The sequence below is a fragment of the Echinops telfairi genome, unplaced genomic scaffold, assembly GCF_000313985.2.
Source record: "Echinops telfairi isolate 266 unplaced genomic scaffold, ASM31398v2 ScPeMD7_7469;HRSCAF=8507_1, whole genome shotgun sequence".
Taxonomy (NCBI): Eukaryota; Metazoa; Chordata; class Mammalia; order Afrosoricida; family Tenrecidae; genus Echinops; species Echinops telfairi.
The window spans coordinates 12,732,910-12,755,097 of record NW_022111373.1 but is presented as its reverse complement, the minus strand read 5'-3'; the positions used below and the strand labels follow the sequence as shown (position 1 = coordinate 12,755,097).

General features: G+C 44.1%; 1 protein-coding gene across 1 annotated transcript in view; it reads right to left on the bottom strand.

Annotated features, from left to right (window-relative positions):
- Positions 1 to 8,603: 8,603 nt before the first annotated feature.
- FBN2 (fibrillin 2) overlaps positions 8,604 to 22,188 on the bottom strand; it is a 266,701-nt gene continuing 253,116 nt past the window's right edge. The window contains exons 61-65 of the mRNA XM_004696589.2: positions 21,595 to 21,723; positions 19,678 to 19,797; positions 14,364 to 14,595; positions 12,936 to 13,107; positions 8,604 to 10,580 (exon numbers count right to left, since the gene is read on the bottom strand). Coding sequence (XP_004696646.1) covers positions 10,206 to 10,580; positions 12,936 to 13,107; positions 14,364 to 14,595; positions 19,678 to 19,797; positions 21,595 to 21,723 — 1,028 coding nt within the window. The 3' untranslated portion in view covers positions 8,604 to 10,205. The remainder of the gene's footprint in view (positions 10,581 to 12,935; positions 13,108 to 14,363; positions 14,596 to 19,677; positions 19,798 to 21,594; positions 21,724 to 22,188) is intronic.

Sequence of the window (22,188 nt, the reverse complement as noted above, 5' to 3'; positions counted from 1 at the left end):
GAATTTGTGTCTTTGCAAAGAGGAGAGCTTCCCAGATTCCAGCGTCTTCTCGAGGACCATTAAGAACATTCCCGAAGGAGTAAATTGAACCATGTACATTGCTATTTTGCTGCTCAGACCTGAGCAACTAGCAGCTGTTTCACATGCTGCAGGTCACTATGGGAATTAACTGGTTTCCCATGGAAAGATCAAGGACATCCACTTAAAGGTTTATAGGATTCAAAGAGATGTCCTAGAAGTTTTAGTTCTCCTTCTACCCAAGTATTTGTTTTGTGAACCAAGAAGGCAAATCAAACAATTAAATAAACAAAGCCTTAAGCTCACTTAGAAGGGAAAAGAATGTACAAACAGTTCTATTTCATATTCGTAGGTGACGAAAACGGGCAGATGAGAATTCAATAAAAAAAAATTAGTGTGTTACTTCGCTATTTTAAATATTCGTGTGGAAATGTCACCAACAATGCCACCACTCGTCTGTCAGTTTGCCATCCTGTGGCGGCTTGTGTGTTGCTGTGAGGCCAGAAGCAACGCCACTGGCATGTTCCATGCCAGCTGGGTTGCCTGAGTGTGACCAGGTTCCGGCAGAGCTTCCAGACTGCAAAGTAGCAGCTGGCTGTCCAGTTCGGAGGAATTAGCCTCGACAACCTCAGGCGTAGCATCAAGACAGTGTTAGATACTGGAAGCCTAATGATTAGAGCAGGACCGTGACAGAAAGAGGCAGATGATGAGCCGAAGGCACTCAAGATGTGACAGAGGAAGGAGCTGCCTTCTCAACGTAAAGGTGACCATCACGACATGATTCCTGTGGGAAGGAAGCCTCCTGGACCTTCATTTGGGCGCAACCCCAAAGGGGAAGAACCAGATGCAACCATCGAATCATCAGATCTTGGAATGTATGAAGTTTGAATCTATGACCATTGGAAGTTGAAAAATGTAATGGTGTTCGTGAGCTGAAACCAAGTGGTATTTGCCACTTTGAATCAGAAAACCATATGGTTTACGCTGCTGGAAATGATACAATCAAGAGGAATGAAATTGCATTCACCTCCTACAAGGAGATTTTAGAACTCTCTTGAAGTACAGTGTTGTCTGTGATAGGATTATCTCTATTCACATTCAAGCAAATCCATTCAATACAACTATTACTTATGCACCAACCATAAAAGCTAATGATGAGGAAATTGAAGAATTCTCCCAACATCCACAGCCAGAAATTGATCAAACATGCAATCTAAATGCATTGGTAATTATTGATAATTGGAATTCAAAAGTTGGAAATGAAGAGGAAACAACAGTATTTGGGAAATATGATCCTGGTGCTAGAAATGAAGTTGGAGATCACATGATAGAATTTTGCTGGACCAATGATTTTATAGCGAATACCCCTTTAAAATTTTTTTAAATTAAAAAAATAAGTTTATTGGGTGCTCTTACGACTTTTATAATATTCCGTACATCAATTGTATCAAGCATTTTTGTACATATGTTGTCATTATCATTTTCTAAACATTTACTCTCTATTTGAGCCCTTGGTATGAGCTCCTCTTTTTTCCTTCCCAATCCCCTCCCCTCCCCACCTCGTGACCCCTCGATAAATTATAAATTATAATTTTCATATCTTATACAGTCTACTGTCTCCTTTCACCCATTTTTCTGTTGTTCATCCCCCTGGTTTGGTTTCAGTGCGGGGGCAGGGTGTTATGTGTCTATCATTGTGATTGGTTACCCCTTCCACCTCTCCTCCCCCAACTCTCCTGGTATTGCTACTCCCATTTCTGTTCCTGACCTGGATTCTGTGTGTCATGAGCTCTTATCTCTACCAGTGTACATGCTCTGGTCTAGCCAGAACCGAAAGGCAGGACTGGCCATGATAGTGGGGGATGAGGAAGCCTCTAAGAACCAGAGGAATATTACATGTTTCATCAGTGCTATACTGTGCCCTGGTTGACTCATCCCTTCCTTGTGACCCTTCTATGAGGGGATGTCCTATTTTCTACAGATGGGTTTTGGAGCTCTTCTTTGACCCCCCTCACCCCACCCCTCATTCTCAACAATGTTTTTTGGGGGTTGGGGGTTGGGTCTTCTGGTGCCTGTTAATTGATTCTGTTGACACCTCATGATTGCACAGGATGGTCAAATACCACTTTCAGCAACACAAAAGGTGATTGTATCAATGGACTTCTCCAGATGGAATAGAGAGATAATTATTAACTATATCAATGAAAAGAGACATTGGAGAAGCTAAAATGAGGCTAGGGGCTGACTGAGGAACATACCCTGAATTATTCATATATAAGTTCAGATTGAAGCAGAAGACAAAGAAAACAAGTCCATAAAAGCCAAAATATGATGTTGAGTCTATCCTACCTGAATTTAGAGACTACCTCAAGAACAGACAAAACACATTGAACATTAATGACAGAGGATCTGATGAGCTATGGGAGGGTATCAAGAATATCCTTCATGAAGAAAGAAAAAGGTCATTAAGAAGACAGGAAATAAAGTCAAAATCCAAGTGAATGTCAAGTGACTCTGAACTTGCTCTGCATTTTAAATTAGCTGAGGCAAATGGAAGATATGATGTCAAAGCTCAGAACACAAAATTTCAAAGGGCAGCTAAAATATTTTAATGAAAAATGCAAAAATCTAGAATTAGAAAACCAAAAAGAACTAAAGAAAACATTTCAAGCTCCAAGTTGCAATATTGAAAGATTCTTTTGGTAAAATATTGAATGATGCAGGAAACATTCAAAGACGATGGAAAGAATATAGAGTCATTGTACCAGAAAGAACTAGTTGACACTCCACCAGTAAGGAGGTAGATATGAGCAAACACCTACAGTGCTGAAGAAATAAGTCCAAGCTGCACTGAAAGCATTAGCCAAACGCAAGGCTCCAGGAATTGATGGAATCCCAACTAAAATGTCTCAACAATCTGATGAAGCTCTGGAAGAACTTACTCGTCTATGCCAAGAAATGTGGAAGACAGCTACTAGGCCAACTGACTGGAAGAGATCCATATTTGTGCCCATTCCAAAGCAAAGTGGCTCCAAAGCATGTTCAGTATCATCAATATCACATGCAAGTAAAATTTTGAAGAACATCTAGCAAGAGTTGCAGCAGTACATCGACATGGAGCTGCCAGAGGTTCTGGAAGGATTCAGAAGAGGATGTGGAACCAAGGATACCATTGCTGATGTTAGATGGCTCTAGACCAGCGGTTCTTAATCTGTGGGTCACGACCTCTTTGGGGGTTAAAGGACCCTTTCACAGGGGTTGCCCGATTCATTTTGCAGTAGCAAAATTACAGTTATGAAGTAGCAACAAAAATAATGTTATGGTTGGGGGTCACCACAACATGAGGAGCTGCATTAAAGGGTTGTGGCATTCGGAAGGTTGAGAACCACCGTACTAGGCTGAAAGCAAAAAGTACCATAAAGATGTTGATTTGATCGACAGCTGAGAATACCAGAAAGATGTTTACTTGTGTTTTATTGACAATGTAGAGACATTGGGCTGTGTGGGTTATAACAAACTATAGATGCCCTGGAGAAGAATAGGAATTCCAGAACACTTTATTGTGCTCATGTGAAATTTGTACATGGATCAAGAAGCAGGTGTGCAAGCAGAACAAGGGAATACTGCAGGGCTTTAAATCAGAGAAGATGTGTTAGAGTTGTATCCTCTCACCATACATACTTTATCTGTATGCTGAGCAAATCATCAGAGAGGCTGGTTTCTATGAAAAAGATTGTTGCATCAGGTTCAGAGGCAGGTTTATTAACAACCTGCCATACACAGATGACACAAGCTTGCTTGCTGAAAGTGAGGAGAACTTGAAGCACTTGCTGATGCAGATCAAAGATGGTAGTCTTCAGTACAGATTACAATGCAATGTAAAGAAGACCAAAATCCTCACAACTGGACCAATGGATAACATCATGGTAAATGGAGAAAAGATCGAAGTTGTCAAGGATTTTGTCTTGCCTGGATCCATAATCATTGCTCATGGCAATGGCAGTCAAGCAATCAAATGGTGCATTGTGTTGGGTCAATCTTGCACAAGACCTCTGTAAGTTGTTGAAAAGCAAGGATGTTATTTTGAGGACTAAGGTGAGCCTTCCCCATGCTATAGTATTTTCAATTGCCTGATATGCATGTGGAAGTTGGACATTGAATAAGGAAGACCAGAGAAGAATTGATGCATTTAAATTACGGTGTGAGGGAGAATATTCAAATTTCTGTAGATTGCCAAAAGATCACACCAATCTACAGCAGAATCACATCAGTATTCGACATAATTGGATTTCAGCGCCAAATGTGGAGAAAATTTTGCATCGGAGTGCGCACAAAACATCAGAATCCGACGCTACGCATTTGATTTTTGTAAACAAAAGCAGTTCCTGTTTCAGTCACTTGGTGTTAGCTGGTGTTGTTAGTATGTGTTGTTTAAGCCTTTTGCTGCTGTGTCCCAAGCGTTTTGCTATGATTTTCTTAGTTTTTGTGGCTTTTTGTATTGTTTTTAAATAAATGAGTCCTAAGAGTTTTTTGAAAAGAATGATCATGATAAGGAACTGGTTAACCCTATAATACCTGAATTTTTAATTTCAGGAAAATTTATTTTTGTTTTTATTCTTTACTTTCATAGTTATCAATATATATGTTAATATATACATTTAATTAAATGTCACGAAAATGTCGTTCTTGGTGTTATTGGGCTGTTATTGATATTATTGATTGAGTTAGTTTATTGTGCCAACCTGGCCGATAAAACACGTGGGGTTAATTGAATAGCGGAGGGATAAATGGCTTGATGAGCCTTGCCTTTCTAGTTTTCAGGCCTCTTGCTTTGTGATGGTTGGACCAGGGTGCAGCTGCCTTAGCAATTCCCTGCTCCAGCTTGCAAGGCTCACTTCCTGCAAGACATCCCTAAGGAGAAGCCACATGGACCCACCCCAATGCAGCCCTGGGTGCTGGAGCAGCCATGTGGAGACCCCTGCCAGCACTGAGATGCTTACACATTCACTGACTCAGCTTCCCTCCTGCAGTCGGCATTGTTGCTTCTGTTTTGTGAGATGGAGGAGGACTTCGTGGACTGGTGTTGGACATATGGGTTAATGGGTTAATATTGGACTTGTGGGCTTGGGCAGTGGGTTGGGATATTTTCTTGATGCGCATTTAACCTTTACATAAAACTCTCTCTTATACATGAGTTTCTGTGGATTTGTTTCTCCAAAGTACCCAGACTAATACATTGATAATTTAGTAAACTCTGCGAGAAAACAGTTAAGAAATGCCAACAGTAGACCACATTAGACAGATTTTTTAGAGAAAGCTAGACAGGTCCTAGTGAAAAAAGGCAAAGAAGGGAAAAAACTCCTGAAAAGCAGCAATCAGTTGGTTTTATGGAAGGGGATCCCCTTCCAAACACTGACTCTCTCTCCATCCTCCTCTCCATGTCCGTGTCCACAGATCCAGATCCTCATCGATCTCAAGGTATGGGCCATACTGTAGTTGTTAAAAACTTTTTAAAATGTTGTGTTTCTTATTTAAATTATATTATTTAACTCTGAACTTATTTACTCTGAAATTTCTGTGTAATGCTTGTATAAAAAGGCAAGGTTTGAGCAAAAACTTGTTGGTAGAAAATGGATTAATCCATTTTTAGTTATTTCTTATGGGAAAAATTGATTCAAAACTCGACTGCACCGCATCCTGATGCTCCTTCTAGGATTAGTGTCTAGGTCTGGAGTTCTACTGTATCTTCAAAGAAGTACAACCAAAATGCTCCTTAGAAGCAAGGATTGTGAGACCATCCTTGGGCCATGTTATCAGAAGAGAACTGCCCGCCCCCTCCCCCGCCCCCATAAAACCAAACTCACTCTCATCATGTCAATGCTGACACACTGATCAGTCCCTGTAAAAGGACCGCATGCTTGGTGAAACAAACACACACACACACACACACACACACACACACACACACGAAAAAGAGGAAGACCCTCCGTGAGACAGATGGCCACAGAGATCGCCCCAGTGTGGCAATAATGGTGCAGATGGTCCGAGACAGGCCTTGTCCTGTTCTGTTGCACATACAGAGGGTCGTGGTGCTAGAAACCAAGCTGATAGCACCTAACAATTGTTTGAGCTATTGGGTCAACCCATCCTGGTGAAAGTCTTGCTCTTTTTGCTCTCAAAAAAGAACTAAATAGAACTATTTTGTTAACAGCTACCCAGTCTAAAGATACGTGGGTAGAAAGAATTTTATTATGATGAGAACTGTTGCATGATCATACTTGTATCTAACAGATTTGGTGTATGTCTGGGTTTACACTGCACCTTCAGGCCCTGCAGGTATCCTCTGAGAGGACTCACAGTAGGGATAACAGCAGAGGATGCTCCTCCGGGAGGGTGCGTCTTAAAGTGGTGATCTTATTCAAGCACCCAAATCCCGACATGGCGTTATCCTCACCGCTGTAGATTCTCAGACTTCCTCAAGATGAGGTTAATTCTAAATGAAGGGTGTTGTTGCTCAACTACAAAGCTAAGTCAAATCTGATTCTGGGTAACTTCAAATTACCGTGCTTACACTGCACCAATAATAGATCTCAGATGAAACTCAATACGCATGGTAGATTTTAAAGGACGCCCAGAGGCAACATTTTTTCTAACTCCATGCAGCTAGATTCTGTTTGGCAAAGAACAACATTAGATCAGCCAGAATATTTCCCTGCTTTCTTGATTTGTGGATACAAGACCTAAGCACGCAAATTCTTCCTGCGGTCCGCCCACCCCCCCCACCACGCCATTTTATTACAGAATATGTACAAAGCCCTTTCGCGATAATACACTATTCCTTATACTCCACAGCTCTGTCTCCTCTTCTGCCAGCAATGTTTATGCTGGTTAAAGCGTTGGTAAAGGGAAGTGATGGATTTCAGATTGTGTACGTCACCGATGACCATTTGCTTCCCATCTTTGATACAACACTGTCATTAATTCCCTTCCAACCATGACACTCTTTGGGGTGCTCTCCAAAGTGATCAAAAGAACCTCATGTGGTCATGCACCGTGAACATAGCCCTCCTTTCATTCCAAGGATCAATCATTTTAGGGGTTGGAGATTGAGATTTACATGGGACAGTCTGGGAACACCCAGAGAGGTTTCTGTGGGCCAAGGGCACCAGGGCCCACCTACCTCCAACGGAGGCTCCCTGCCACTGCTCCTGCCTATCCTATAAGGACACACTGCATGATTCCAGCACTAGGCTGGAAGGCTGTCATCTTGGGCATTTTTCAGCAAATTCTTACACCTTGCATTGAATTAATTTCTACCACTCTGTTATTTTAACAGGCTGCCAAAGTGAGTTCAAGTTAAATAACTTATTCCCCCCTCTAACTCAAGAAACTTTGTAACATTTCAAGAAATAAGCACTTTTGGATCATTTTTGGCAGGGCATTCACTTGGTCTGGAGGGCAGGCCTGGTGTGTGGCTGTTGTGGGCTGTGGACTTGACTCAGAGGGGATTCTGGTCACTCAGGAGGGCAGAATAGACCAGCCCCAGCCGGCTTTCTGGTCCAGGCTGTAATCTGATGGGACAGACAGTCACATCTTTCCTCCCACAGACCCGCTGGTGGTTCTCAGGATCTCCTTACTGAGTGTTTAACCGCTGCACCATCAGGGCTCTTAGGCATTTAACAATTTTTGATTTGGGTGAAAGTGTCCAGAGCCAATTGGTTTTCCATTCTACAATCCCTGTTGTTTTAGTGACATGGTGATCTTCCCACAAGGCCCCTAGACTCTGCCTACTTCATTTCCCATTGGTTGCTTCCCTGGATCCTGCCTTCCCAGCCCGTCCTGCCTTCTGAGCTAGAACCTGGCCAAAGGCTGCCCTTCTGATTGGCATGGCTGACTGTCCTAAGGAATGTTTGCCTCCAGGTGTTATAGTTCACCTTATAGACCCATTGGTCTGTCATCTGCTGTTTGGCTGGACGTTGAGCCATTGGAGGGAGTTCAGTTCCACCCGCCATGCTTCTAAGCACTTTTGATTTAAAATTGGGATCAAGAAGTTTCATGCTAGGAAAAAGCCCTAAAAGACTGACTGCCGCCAAGTTGGTTTGGACTTAGGGTGAACCTGTAAGTCAGGGTAACACTGCTCCTGTGGGTCTGTTTCTGAGGCCTGGTCCATCTCCCGAGTTGTGGCTGGTGGCTTCAAACTGCTGACCTTGTGAATAACAGCCCAACACGTAGCCACGGCACTACCAGGGGCTCCTTATGCCAGGGGAGGAAACTCAAGATGCTTTAATGCAATGACCCCCAAAGACCAAAGTACAAGTGGATGAAGTGAAGAAATGCTTTGCTGTCTCCAGGGCGATGGGTCTAGGAGGTTCAGGATCTCTGCGCTGAACTGTTGCTTGATTTGATTACGTCCTGCAATTTGAAGGTAACTTGTATTCTCACTTTCAGTGGCACACCCTTGCCTCCTTAGTTTCCCCCAGTTAACGACATGCCCTTGGTTTCCTGTGAATGGGCCTGCCCCTCCAGCTGGCACTTTCAAAACCTATGGCAGGGTTGTCGTCCCATAAAACTCACAGCCAGACAACTACCCCAAAATAAGCTTTATTGCAATAAAAGTGTCATATTTGATACATGAGACCTACCAAGAAAATAACAAAAAACCGCAACAAAAAACAAAACCAAAAACTGTTGTTTTTCCTCACAAACACTTGATTACAAATGTACACGGTCTCTTTTAGTTATTCAAAACAAAACAAGACAAAACACTGGATATAACTGGTTACTACTCTTTGGTCAACATAGGGTGAGAGGAAGCAGCGGAGTCTGCGTGCGCCTTGGCCATTTCACGAGTGAGGTTTGGGACTGGTCCGGAACAGGTTCTTGGGTCGAGAACACTGACACATGCTCTTATTAGCACGTCCTGGTACAATATCTTTTTCAATGACTACAGCAAACTAAACATCAATTCATTGTACAAACATCTTTCATACACTATAGGCTATGATTAAACGAGGCATATGGTGTTATAACTACAGTATTAATGAAAACTCTAAAAAAAAAATGGACTTAAAAAACAACAAGAACATATATTCCTTGGCTGCACTGCATGATTTGTTTGCACATATGGCCATCCTGAAATAGCTTGAACATCATAAATGCACCATGAATCTAAGACAGCACCAAATGCTACAGAACGCCAGGTGTTCCTCTTCCAAGGAACGGCATTCCTCAGCTGCCTACCGTACCACCAGCTCTGCACAGAGCACCCTGGGTAAGGAGGAGGGGTTGCGGGCAGCACGTGTGGTTCTTGAGGTCAGGAGAAGGAAATACAGTACGGTTTGGCCTGCAACGCTAACGGTCTCTCGAGCAGTCAAGGTATTTTGCTACAGTGGCTGTGCTTCAACTTCCTGTGCCCCGAGGGTCTGGTGAAGGGAAGCAGTGGTCACAAGGAGCTGCTCTGGCTTCGATCTCCTTTGTAAAGGATCGAATGACATCCGCGGCTTTAGGGTTACGGATTACGCTCCCCAGTCAGCTCTGGGAGCCTTTTCTTTGAAATCATCCGATGTATACCACTTGGATGACTGGCTGGACACCAAAGGAAACATCCCTTGGATCTACTGAATTTGTCTGAAAAGCACCTCGAAAAGAAATAGCTCAAATTTATAAATCTAAAGAAAAACAAGCGAGTTTCCCTTTTTTTTTTGTTTACATAGTTTGTTCATTTCTCCATATATTACTGCATTAAAATAAATAAACATCTATATTTTTTTTAATTAGCAACTATAGCAAAATACCCAAAGTGTTACAGACTGCTAACAGGTTACAAAAACAAAAAAAACGCTCACATTATTTTTGTGCATTTAGTGCCATATGCTGATCGCTTGGACATTTAAGGTTTTCTTCTTCTTTTTCCTTTAATATATTTAAAGTGAAATTATATAAAAATACAGTAACCACGGCTTCCTCTGTCCTCAAATCTTTGGCCACATTAGAGTCTAGATTCTCTCTCCCTGTGAGGGTCAGCATTCTGAAGTCTGAGCCAGGGAGGAGGATCGAAGGCAACGTGTGTGGGGGGGGTGTGTGTGTTGGTTTTTCTCTCCCCTCCTGGAAAGAGGCACTGACTTCTCAAACATGGCTGAAGGCTGGCAGGGCTGGGGTTTGCCCCTGGAACCAAGTTTGCAGGGCGTTTAGTAGAGTTGGATCTGCAGCCTCATTCGGAGAGCTTCCCCAAGCTCTCCTACGAGGTAGTCGCCCTCGTTGCTGTCTTCCAGTTTCTGCAGCTCCTTCTTCTTGTACAGAGGGACGCTCGTGATTTCCAGTGTGTAAGTGCCGGGCACCAGCTTCTTCTTGGCCGTGTGCAAGTAGCTGAGCCCATTCCTGTGGTGGATGCGGAAGGTTCCACCCTCGTTGCCGTGGGAGATGACGTAGCGGACGTGGTTGTTGAGGGGCTCAATGGCAGGCATGAGTTCCAGGATGTGCTCTCTGGAGCCCAGGCCGGAGAGGCTGAAGTTCATTTTCACGGGGCTGTCCATGTCCACACTCTCTAGGCTGATCTGTTCAACCTGGAGAAAAAGAGCAGGAGACTATTTAGGAAGAGCTGCGGCAGCACAAGGAGAGGACTAGCAGCGCTCTGCTACCGGGGTCACAGGCACAGTGACCAGCTGCCGCTGCTGGCCCTTGCTTTCTGGCACTCTCCTTTGGGGCAGGGGTTGTGGAAGAGGCTACGGGACGTTCCCGTCAGCTGGGATTAAGGTCCCAACTCCACAGAAGATGCCTTGTAAATCTTTAGGAGTTCTCACTCAGCCTTTCCGAGGTAATTACAGCAACAGGGCTGAGCCTACAGAGAGCGTTCCCCTTTCAATGTTTTTGGTGAGTTTACAGCATATCCTATTTACAAGGAAAAGACAATTTAGGGAAAGAATGTAATTTCTCTGCTGCAGATATAAGGAAGAAGGTAGCTCTTGTTCCACAACAGGACTGAACCCCGGGGAATCTTGGTTGTGAGGCACACCTTCAATTTTGCAAGGACGACCAAGGCAAGAGGCCCACACAGCGTGACTGACCAGCACAGGTCCTCAGGGCTCCAGTGTGGACCAACTGTGGTGAAACTCAGTGGGGCAGAGGCCCGATAAACACTATCTGACTCTTTCAGAGCCTTGGGAGGTTGAAGAATAGTATTCACAGGGTGAAAAGGAAACCCCACTGCCAGCGAGTGGATTCTCCCTCACCGAAAGCCTCTGTAGGGTTTCTGAGGCCACAGATCTTTTGGAGACACATGAGACAGCCTCTTCTTTCTCCCTTGGATGGGAGGGTGGGCTTGAAACACCAACTTTGCAATAGCAGTCCAAGTGTTTACCCCTCAGCACCACCACCAAACAAGAGCTCCTTATTTATTTAGATAAGAGGGACCAAAAAAGGAAGGGGGAAAAAGTGGAACTGTTGGGCCCACCGAGTAAGAACTTGGCTCTGGTGGCTCAGAAACGCGTGTCCTCGGTGTGCAGACAGGGTCGTCTATCACAGTGGGAATGCATTATAAGCAGAACTTCTGCATGGCTATTTCCGAGTACTTGATGAATGGCTCAGTGGTCCTATATGAAAACGTCTATGTGGGTACCCTCGTCTGCTGACTGTCAATGTAGCACAGGCTTACTTGTTACTAAACTGCATGTTAGACTGGGTGACTAGAGAGGGCCCACCATATGGGAGAAGGCACAGGGGCCCTGGCAACGGAACTGAGTTGCCCAATCCCACAGCCTGTTAGTTGCTGGCTAGATTTCCCGGTGGCCGGATTTCTGGTGATGATATTAACTGAGCAGAGTGGTGACTGCTTAGCTCATGTGACCATTCAACATGGATGAACACGTCTCTGGATAAGGGATTTCTGACCTTTCCTGAGCATGTGCTGTGTGTATGCCAGGTACCACCTCCAGATACTTTACCTGTGCCAACTCACATACTGTGTATACGCGAGTATAAGCCGAGTTTTTCAGCACATTTTTAATGCAGTTTTTGTGGTAAAATTAGGTGCCTCGGCTGATACTCAGGTCGGCTTATACTCGAGTATATATGGTACTCCCTCTGTCAACTTTTAGAGGTAAGTGCAACGACTCCTACTTTACAGGTGAGGGGAAGTGAAAGCAGATCTTCATGTGACACATATCCCAAGTGGGGCAAGCACGGCAGTGTGCTCAACACCGGGGCAGTCTGCAACCCACTCCTTTAACTCTGCTAAAAATCTCAGGCAACCCAGCTCTCAGATCCCTTCTCTAAATTATACGACCATACTTTCTTAATGGGAAAATCACCCATCTTACAAATTAGTCATGGAATTTGTGATCCTAGTTGGCTTACATACTGAAAGCAAGAATTGTCCTACTCTTCTGTTCTTTTTCTTTCTTAATTATCTATCTATAAACTCTGCATGTGCATACATATTTTAATTTGAAGTTATTTTGTCTAGTTTATATATATGTATGCACATATGAATAATTTCTCTCTATATACATATGTATATATGTATACATTTATACAGCTATGTAGCTAAAACTAGACAAAATGTGTGTGTATGTGTATGGATATAAATTGGACAAATTAAAATTTCATTTTGTATCATTCCAAAATAACTGTTTCCTGGACGGGCACTTTAATGTTCTCTGGCACTTATCAAAAACTAAAAAGAAAAAAGATAAAAAGATCAGAAACTAGAATCTTAACGCCTTTCTCCCCAGTCCTTGTGTTAGAAGGAATAATTTAACTAGCTTCGTTTTGCCTTTCCATATCGTATCCATCAATTTTCTAGGCTGGCCTTCAAGGTAGTTTTAGCTTGCCGCAGCTCATAGCAACAGCAAGGTTTCCTGCACGGCCTCCAGGACCCTCGACAGACAGCCTTGGATGCAAATGAAGTGAGACCAACTCACAGTAGCTGCAGCAGGCTCCCGAACACTTCTCCGTTGCCGCTCTTCTTTCTTGGGGAAACCGTTGATCTTGCATTCATAGCATGCTTCCGGAGACAGAGCGTTTTCCTCATCGACCTCCGTATCCAGCGAAAGGTACTGCCCTTTGTTAAATCCCATTCCTGAGACACAGTGGCTATTTGCAGAGGGAAGCCAAGGTACTGTTAGACTTTATCATAGATTTTGACTAGTTTTCTAGTGAGAAAGCAGACATAATAAAATAACAGCGAAAAGCAAAAATTAGGGAAAAAAAACCCCACCAAGATTTTTTCTGCTCAACATGAGATTCTTCCCTGATTTAGAAAGGGAAAAATTCAGAAGGAGTCCTGGGCTCCTCTGGTTTTCGATCTTACTGGACCACCAGAGGTGCAGTAGTTAGCTCAAGAGGATAAAGGCAGAGGGTTAATTTCTAAAAAGCAATGTTTGGTTCTCGAGCTTGAAGTCTGTGTTGGATCCCTGTGATTTCCTGAAGCCAAACTTTCTGTTAGTGAAAAAGGCAGGTGGGGAGTTCAGAATGACCCTTGGCTAGACTACACCTTTCAGGGCTGTCTCCCTGCCTCTGTCCTTGGGGCCTCAGTCCCTGCCTTACACACAGTTCCTTCTGAGGGCTCCTTCTGAGACAGGGGCCCTGGCTGTGTGGTGCCCGTGTGATAGAGGGACCATGTTAAGGGGCCAGCACACCTTAGCCACAGCAGATAAAACCTGACACGGCTACATCTGTGAAAATGCAGTCAGAGGAAGCCAGGGTGTCAGGTAGAGGGCAGCCACACATACTAGGCAGGTCTTGCCTCTGCAGTGTAAAAGGTTTATACTCCACTGGCATGGAGTTAATCCCAACATAATCCTTAGGACAGGCAAAGCTATTCCTTAGGGTGTGTCTCGGGAGATTATAGTCAGTCCTCACCGGAGCAGACGGCTTCATCTTTCGCCCATGGAGTACCTGGTGTTTGAACTGCTGACTCTTTAGCTAGCAAGTCAATACTGAACCCACTGCATCAGCAAAGCTCGTTCATATGAGCAAAGAGAGGGACCAATTCCCTACGAACAACTAGGCTAGCACCTGCCAAAATCAGTACAGGTAATTGGGATGAGGCCATTTCCAATTCTCTCGCACTACCCGGTTAGCGACGGCAACCTGCAAGCTGACCTTTCAAGTATGTGTGTCTTGAAGAGTGTGATTAAATCAACCCAGGCCTTTACAGAGGAGAAAACACAAATACTGGTCGAGGTGTTTGCTGGCCTCAAAGGAGAAAATTCTAGTGCAAGGAACAGCCTTTCTAGACTTTGATTTTATGCCGTCACGGTTGTAATCAATCCTTTGGCTAGCTGGGGTTTTAAACCTTTGACCTTTCCTGCTAGGTAGGTCATCAGGGCTGACCGGGGCTGCCTTACCCTTGTCCCACTCTGTAGTATCCGGGCGGACAGCCGCAGAGGTAACCCCCTTCCGTGTTGGAGCAGCCGTAGTTGCACGGGTTCTTGGAGGATGAGCACTCGTTCACATCATGGCAGGCACTGGAGAACTGGTCGAAGGAGAAGCCCGAGGGGCAGGCACACTGGTAGCTCCCCAGGGTGTTGTAGCAGGAGGCTGAGCCACAGGCACTGGGGTTGGAGCATTCGTTCTCATCTATGGAAACACAAGAGGAAACCCCTCTTAGACTGGCAAGCTGGTCCAAGTGCCAAGAGCCAGAGTCTCAAAGCAAAGGTGACCTGACAGGACAATGACTAACACTGGAGGAGGGGTGGGGAGAGCTTCAAAATGTTCATGGGAAAATGTCATAATTTAAAAAAATGTTTTCCCATGAACTTTGTGAAGCCCCCCGATATTAAAAACAAAAACCACCCCCCAAAAACCGCCATAATCTTTTTGTTTGATTTTTAACCTCGATGGGTGATTTCCAAAGGGTATCAAAAACCAGACAAATCCCGAACACTACAGCTCTCCTTCAATTATCTCACTTATGTTTTTAAAAACCTTCCCCTCACCCTATTATAGTCTACTCCTACTACGCTTCTGAACAGTACTGACTCCGTTGGCAGTCTGTGAGGACAGATACTTGCAGTTGGCCAGGCAGATCCACAGAGACAGAAAACAGCTTAGCGGTGGCCAGGGGATGGGACAAAAGTGCTAATGATTATGGTTTTTTTTGTGGAGGTGGGGGTGGGGTGGGGGTAGGTGATGAAAATATTCTGGGACTATACAGTGTTATTTGCCCAACCTTGTGATGATACACTACAAATCCACGGACTGAACACTTTTAGAGGGGGTGGTGTGTGTGTGTGATGGTATGTGAATTTCCCCCTAAAGTTCCCCAGGGTTTGCCTGATATACGGGAGGAAGTATACATATATGTATATGAATACACACCCGACAGAGCAGAATGGAAAGAAACATCATTAAACATCAGCGCTCCTGCTGACCGCTGAGGGCAGTTTTACCTGCTGGAGGACTTGTGTCAACCATGCCTTGTCGAGAAGTGTGCGTCAGCCACCAGCTGTCGGGCAGCGTTTGCTGTTCAGTACCTAAACTGTATTACAAAGGCCTGGCAGCAGGGTCATTCTTGGTTATACTTTCCACTGCTGCTCATGTTGGTCGGCTCAGAGCCCGAGCGTGCATGGAGCTTTGGAGATCAGTTTTGCACTTAACTGTCTGGTTGACGTATCACATGTGGCGTGTCTCCTTTGGGCTTTATTTTAATCCACATGTCACTCTGGGCACAAATCACATCTGTTCCATGGAATTTTTCAAATTCCTGCGACTCCATATGGAGCCCAGCATGTCTGTTTACCTAATATATGACCAGTATATGTTTCAGCCCATGTGGGGGGATAGGATTTGTGGGGACCCAAAGGTCAAAGGGCAGTGCCTATCTGCAGTAGCTCAGTACAGTTATGGGAGATGCAGCTGGAATCTCAGGAAAGAGGGCTCCCGGACAGGAAATTAAACCCAATCAGATCTACGAAGGTGGTGGTTGAAGGTAGATGCTATGGAGGTGCATGTTTGTACTATGATTATACTTCCAGACCTGGGAAAGGCAGCATTCTTAGTCACTGTAAAATGGCCTGATCTGTGACCCGTCTTCGTCGTCAGGAGTGGGGGAGAAAGTGCTTACGGAAACGCTTGGCCACGGGGCCACATGTGGCACAAAGACACAACCACTCTTTTATTTCAGTGAACGGTAGGCTTGGGATTCTGCCTCCGGGGCTTATTGGCTTTCACAATTAAAGGTGACTTTTAGCTGCAGCGTTCTGCTCCTACCAGGGAATCTCAATTCGATGATAGTTTAATAAATTGATCCTGTCATGGACACACCATTTGACATTGTGGCATCACAAGGCAAGGCCAAGGAGTGAACTAAGTCACCTTTAAGCCACATGACTCACAAAAATATTTTAAAGCACGTAATGTTTCGGGAAGCCATGAATGTACTTTCATATTCATGGGCTATACATGTACAGCATGGTAACACTTTATGGACGATGAGACCTTGCTGTCAGTATGCGCTCTTCTGTTTGACACGCATGTGAAACGGCTGGCCTCGTGCTGCCAGGATCATTTGGAAAGCTCGCAGAAACTACTGGAAGTGACGGAACATAAGGGACACCGGCACTCTGGCTCAGGGAGTGTGCAGGGGAAGTGACAGGCTCAAGGATTTTCAGGCATGCTGACCAAATTCAGGCATTCTGAAAGTAAAGAACTGAAAATAGCGGCCATCTCTCGGGCAGGAAAACAAAATTATGTCGTAAGAGACGAAGCCGTCATCGCTTAATAGATTTAAAAGCTTTTCTCAATATTAATATTGACAGAGAGCTTTCACTTTCCTTGATCTGACAGTGCTGCTCCTGACAATGAGGAACCCTGGGGGTGGCAGGGTAGTCACTGGGCTGCTAATCCCAAGGTCACAGCCCAAACCCAGGAGGAGAAGCTGAGGCTATCTCGGTGTGCCTGACGATTGCTCTACAGCCTCAGGAGCTCCCGGGGCCAGTTCCACTCTGTCCCAGGGCTGGCTGGGAGCCAGAATCAGCTGGAAGGTACTGGGTGTGGTTGTAGGGCTCAAGAACACTGTAGTTTTACAATTTAAGCTTACTGAAGTTATCTAGGGAGTTTCATAGTTGTGATTCCATTAATAGGAGTTTCGGCTAATTTCTCATTGTACTTTGTTGTACGTTTCCCCCCAATTCGTGCGGGTTCTTGGTATGTGTAGCGACAAGTGAAAGCGAACTGCCGTCCGATTCTTGTTCTGTGGGCTAACATGCTGCTTGTCTTAGTCCCTAGTGGCTTGCTCTGCTCTCTCTCTTAGGTGGGGGTGGTGAGTAGCCACCGAGCTGATTGTGATTCAGGAGCACCCCCTCGAGTCCTTGGGTGGTGCAAAGAGCCTGACTACTAGACGGCACAGTCGGTGGTTCGAATCCACAGAGCAATGCTGCAGGTCACAGGCCTGGCGATATGTTTCTGTGGGGCAGTTTGTTCTGGGCGCAAGAGATCACTGTAGATTCCCATGGGAGCGGACAGGATCCAAGGGAAAAACAAACACAACAAATGCCCAAACCAGGAATTTGATCAGAGCATTTTCTTGGAGGCGAGCTTGACACCTCCATACTGCACAGGAGATTCACGAACCTCTGAACTAAGCCCCAGATCCCTGGTGCGTCCTACTCAAGGGCCTGCTATGTAGAGGCGTCTGTAATGACGGCGATCTGCCGATGCACTGTCCGTTTGGGACGTCCCTTTGCACCCCATGTTCTTCAGTCCTTATGAGCGCTCACAGCACCTCGGGCTGGGTCCTATGTCAGCTCTGGGAGAGGGACTGGTGCCCTAAAATGCCTACCCCGAGACCCCCACAAAGGGAAATGGGGGGAAGATTCCCCCCAAAAGCAAATCCAAACTCGCTGCGGTGGAGGTAATTCTGATTCCCAGAGACCCTATTAAGACGGGAGAAGTGCCCCCATCAGGTTTCCGAGGTTGTCAGTCTTTATGGATGCCAACGGCCACCTTTTTTCTCTGACAGAAAACGGCTGGGCTAGTGGGTTCTAACCACTGGCCTGTTGGCTAGCAGCCAAGTCCTCTACCACGGCCCCATCCAGCTTCTGGAAGAGACCTCCCCCCTTTCTTTTAGGTCAGACCACTCCACGCCCAGCCTCCAAAGCCACTGAGCGGCTACGCAGCTATATGCTTCACGAGATGCACAAAACCCACACACCAGGAAAATGGAAACCTTAGAAAGGCAGTTGCCAGTCCATACACATTCCCAGTTTTACCTGTGCAGCGTTTTAAAAAGATTAATTGTATTTTAATCTTCAACAATTTGAAATATTAGAGAATTAGACTTATGCCTTAAGTTCTATAGTGTGAAAAGCCATGAAGTCCACCAACCAAGTGGCGGGCCTCCTATTTTGTAGACATCACATAATAATAAAATCACTTTACATCATTTGAATTGCTCTCTGTAAATTACTACTGCCTACAGTCTAAAGTTTGTGCCTGCACTTTGTTTCCATTAATGAATCCATAAAATCAAGGCCTGAGGATTTATTTTCTATGAAGAGAAAAAAGCAAATTAAACTTAAGATTATTTTTGACTGAATGCTTACACTCATTGTTTTGATAATTCTTTAAAACTTTGTCTTTTCTACTGCTTGTCGTGTGCGTTTGCGTGTGTTTTCCCACCATGAGTGTGTCAAAGTGTGCCCTTGACCCGAGCACGAGGCTACAGCATTGCCGTGACCATCACAGAACGAGTTTCCCTTGTTAAAAATTCAACTCAGTGCTTTTCGGCTCAATTGGCTGTTTATATTAGCAGTTTCTCTTGAGAAGATCACAAAAGAGAATTAATCAATGTAGCGGATCACTCACAGTAACACATTTGAAAGTTAAGTGGGGCTATTTAAGTCACCGGAGAGGCACAGGAAGCCCCCTGCCCTCTGTCTGCAGAAACGTGGCCTCCCTACAGCTCAGCTCTGATGTCTAATGTAACAGATTGGGTGATGGGACCATGAAAATGCATTCGAACTGAGTCAAGAAATTATCCATATGCTAAATAGGTCAACTTGCTATGCAAGCAGAGAGTAATGTTTCTTTTGATGCCTAGCTCCTTAAATGGAGAACTGCGTGAATATTAGCAATGCCAGGAACAGAAGGGAGTACCTATGGGCTTCCTTTTAAATGTTCATTCTTTGCCTAGAACTGTCAACTTGCTGTAATTAGGTATTTTTTGTCTACAAACCCTTCATGTCCTTCACCAAACCCATGAGTCTGGAGAGCAGATGAACTGTCCTCATTAAGGAAGTCTATCTGGACTCTCGCCTACATTTCTATCATGGGATGGGTGGGCCACCTTTCACCTCCCAATCTCGTAATACCAAATTACTGGTGACAAAGCAGCTGACCTTGGCCAATGAAAGTGACCATTCCTGACACTATCTTCAGAAACTTAAAATGACTACAGGCAGCACAAGCCCCAAACTATAAAAGCTCTAGAGAGTGGATCTTTTAGGCACTTAGGAGAACGCTTTCTTATCATAGACCTTTTCATAGTGCCTGGTGTAGAGCGTGTGTCCCCGGGGGGTCAACCATAAATTTTTCTTTTAAAGTTTTAGAATTCTACAATTAACACATTGGAAGTCCAACCGCTACATTATCGGGTTCTTTGTTGTTGTTTTTTACTTTAGGCTGAGAAGAGCAGACCCCATATAGTGACTGCGGGCTCACCAACACACTGATTCCACTGGTAGTGCTGAATGTAACCTTGAGGACAACCGCATCGGTAGCCTCCCAAGATGTTCTGGCAGCCATGCTGGCACCGATGGTTTCCATCACATTCATCAACATCTGTGAAAAACAAGCCAAGCAAAAGCTTCATGTAGCCTTTCTCCACGTCAGCACATTGCATTTCAAAAATAGCACGGGGTGACTATTATCAGGAGAGCACACACACATGGGTACAGAAAAGTTGTGATCCCCCCCCCCCCCCCCAAGTCACATGGGGATTAGTCAGTGGGAGTGCAAAGCGTGGTTCTGGGATAAGAAACCACCTCGTACTTGTGCTACCCAGCACCATGCCGTGTCAAGTGTTCTAAATAACATCTTCATTTCAACACATCTCCCTTCGCAGCAACCACAATGTAGTGCCCTTGAGCTTGATGAACTTCATATGGTTGGTACCTTCCATTTGGTATTAAGTGATATAAATATATTTGCATTGCCTATCCAAGAGAGGCACAAGGGATTGACATGTAATCTTCAATTTGGGTAAGACACAAGTCTATAGCGATCGCTAGATTGTATAACTGTCTCGCACAGAGCTTTTAATTTTATTGCCACTCAGGACTGATTAGATGCAAATCCCTCTTAAGTATTTGGAAATGTTATTTTTAGACCAGATGTACTGTTGTTACACATATGGAATAATTTCTTTGTTCATTTATGCATACACTTTTGGAATGAAAACTGGGGCTTTGAAATCTACCCATAAGGAGTGAAATATAATTGGCATGTCTGATGCATGTGTAACACATTTATATGGATAATTTATAAACAGTATCTTATGCAGATGGTCATGAGCTGAACTTACACGTGCCAAGCAGCTGTAGATTTAGAATACTTTGAAGGTCTTAATCACATCAAATATAAAATAATATTAGAGTAAAAAAAATAAGTCTTTCCTGGGCTGAAAAGACATTATCGAAGTCCCATAATTCCGATGAAGCAAAGTAAACAATGTCTTTGATTTAGATAAAGAATCATGTTAAGTCTAAGAATGATGAATTCAGGAATGGTTGACCTACAAAGCACTCAAATTGCAAATGGCAACACTATTTAAAAATCCGAAGGAAATGTATGCAGACCCACAATCTCTGCCAGGTCTCTTTTCTAACCAACACCAATCTCCATACCTTTATTTTATCATAGGCTAGCAGATGCTGAAGACCCATATGCTAGTTTATTGGTTTCAAGCAGATTCTTAATTTGTTTCCATTTACAGTTCCCTTGAACTTACAGGAAGTATCAATTGCAGGGGCGATTTTATGGGGAATGGCCCTGTAGGTAAGGGAGGGAAGCAGGAACCGTGGCACATATAAACGGGAAAGATCCGTCGTTTTCACCATTTCTTTCGATCTCTACAATGATAAGTTCTATTTTTCCACATTGAGACTTGGAACAAAAATGCACTTTAAAGTTTTTTTGTGTGTACTTTTCACCCCTGGTATGCTCATACACTGGTGTAAACCTATAAACCATATTAGGCATCAAATTCTTAGAATTATCTTAAAAGTAATTCATAATCATAACTTTTTCTTTCAGTCTCTTTTGTCATTGCTGTGAAGATACACACCTAGATCTCTACTGACAAAACTTTTTGGCTTATTTCATAAAAGTGAGTCCAAAGCAACTGCCTTTGTGCTTTATTGACTAAGAAGGCACAGAAGTTTGGCCTCATCATTAAATGATGCCTCTAAAAATGATATATGGGCACATCAGACTAAAAATCAACGGCTAGGCCATATTCTATTATTTTTTTTGGGGGGGGGAGGTGTTTGTTTCTTAGTTTCTCACTTAATGGTTTACAAATTTAAAAATCTGTACGTAGCCACATGGCCTTAAGGATTTCTGAGCAAATAAACTCACCTTCACAGTTCAGTCCACTGGCATCCAGAGAGAAGCCTCGTTGGCATTCGCAGCTGAAGCTGCCCGGGGTGTTCTGGCAGATTCCCTTTGCGCCACACAGCGCAGGCTGGGACCCACACTCGTTGTTGTCTAGGAGAGCACGAAGGAAGGAGAGCATCAGACTTCCCAGTGATGACATGGCCTTCATGCACCGGGGGATATAAGAATCAAAGTCTGAAAGCCTCATCTTCAGGTCTGAAGGTAGCATTTTAGGGAAGCTTAGGCCAGAATCCATTGTCAACGTTAAGAGCCAAAGTGGGAAGAAAACAGTATTGCAAGTGATTTGAAATCAGGGCAGAGAAGCATGCTGGGACAACTGTGCACATGATTTAAAAGTTTAAATAACACAGACTAGAAGGTCCTAATATGTATATCTTGTAACATTAAAAAATTCTCCAGGGGGCTAGCATGTCATAAATTAGAGTAGGCCTTAACTAGTATTTTATTTTACACATGATTATATTTAGAATGCAATATAGAAGAATATGCCTACAGTGCATGGGACTGCATTGTATATCAACTTTTTTTTCATTTGAATATTGTCCCTATTTAAAA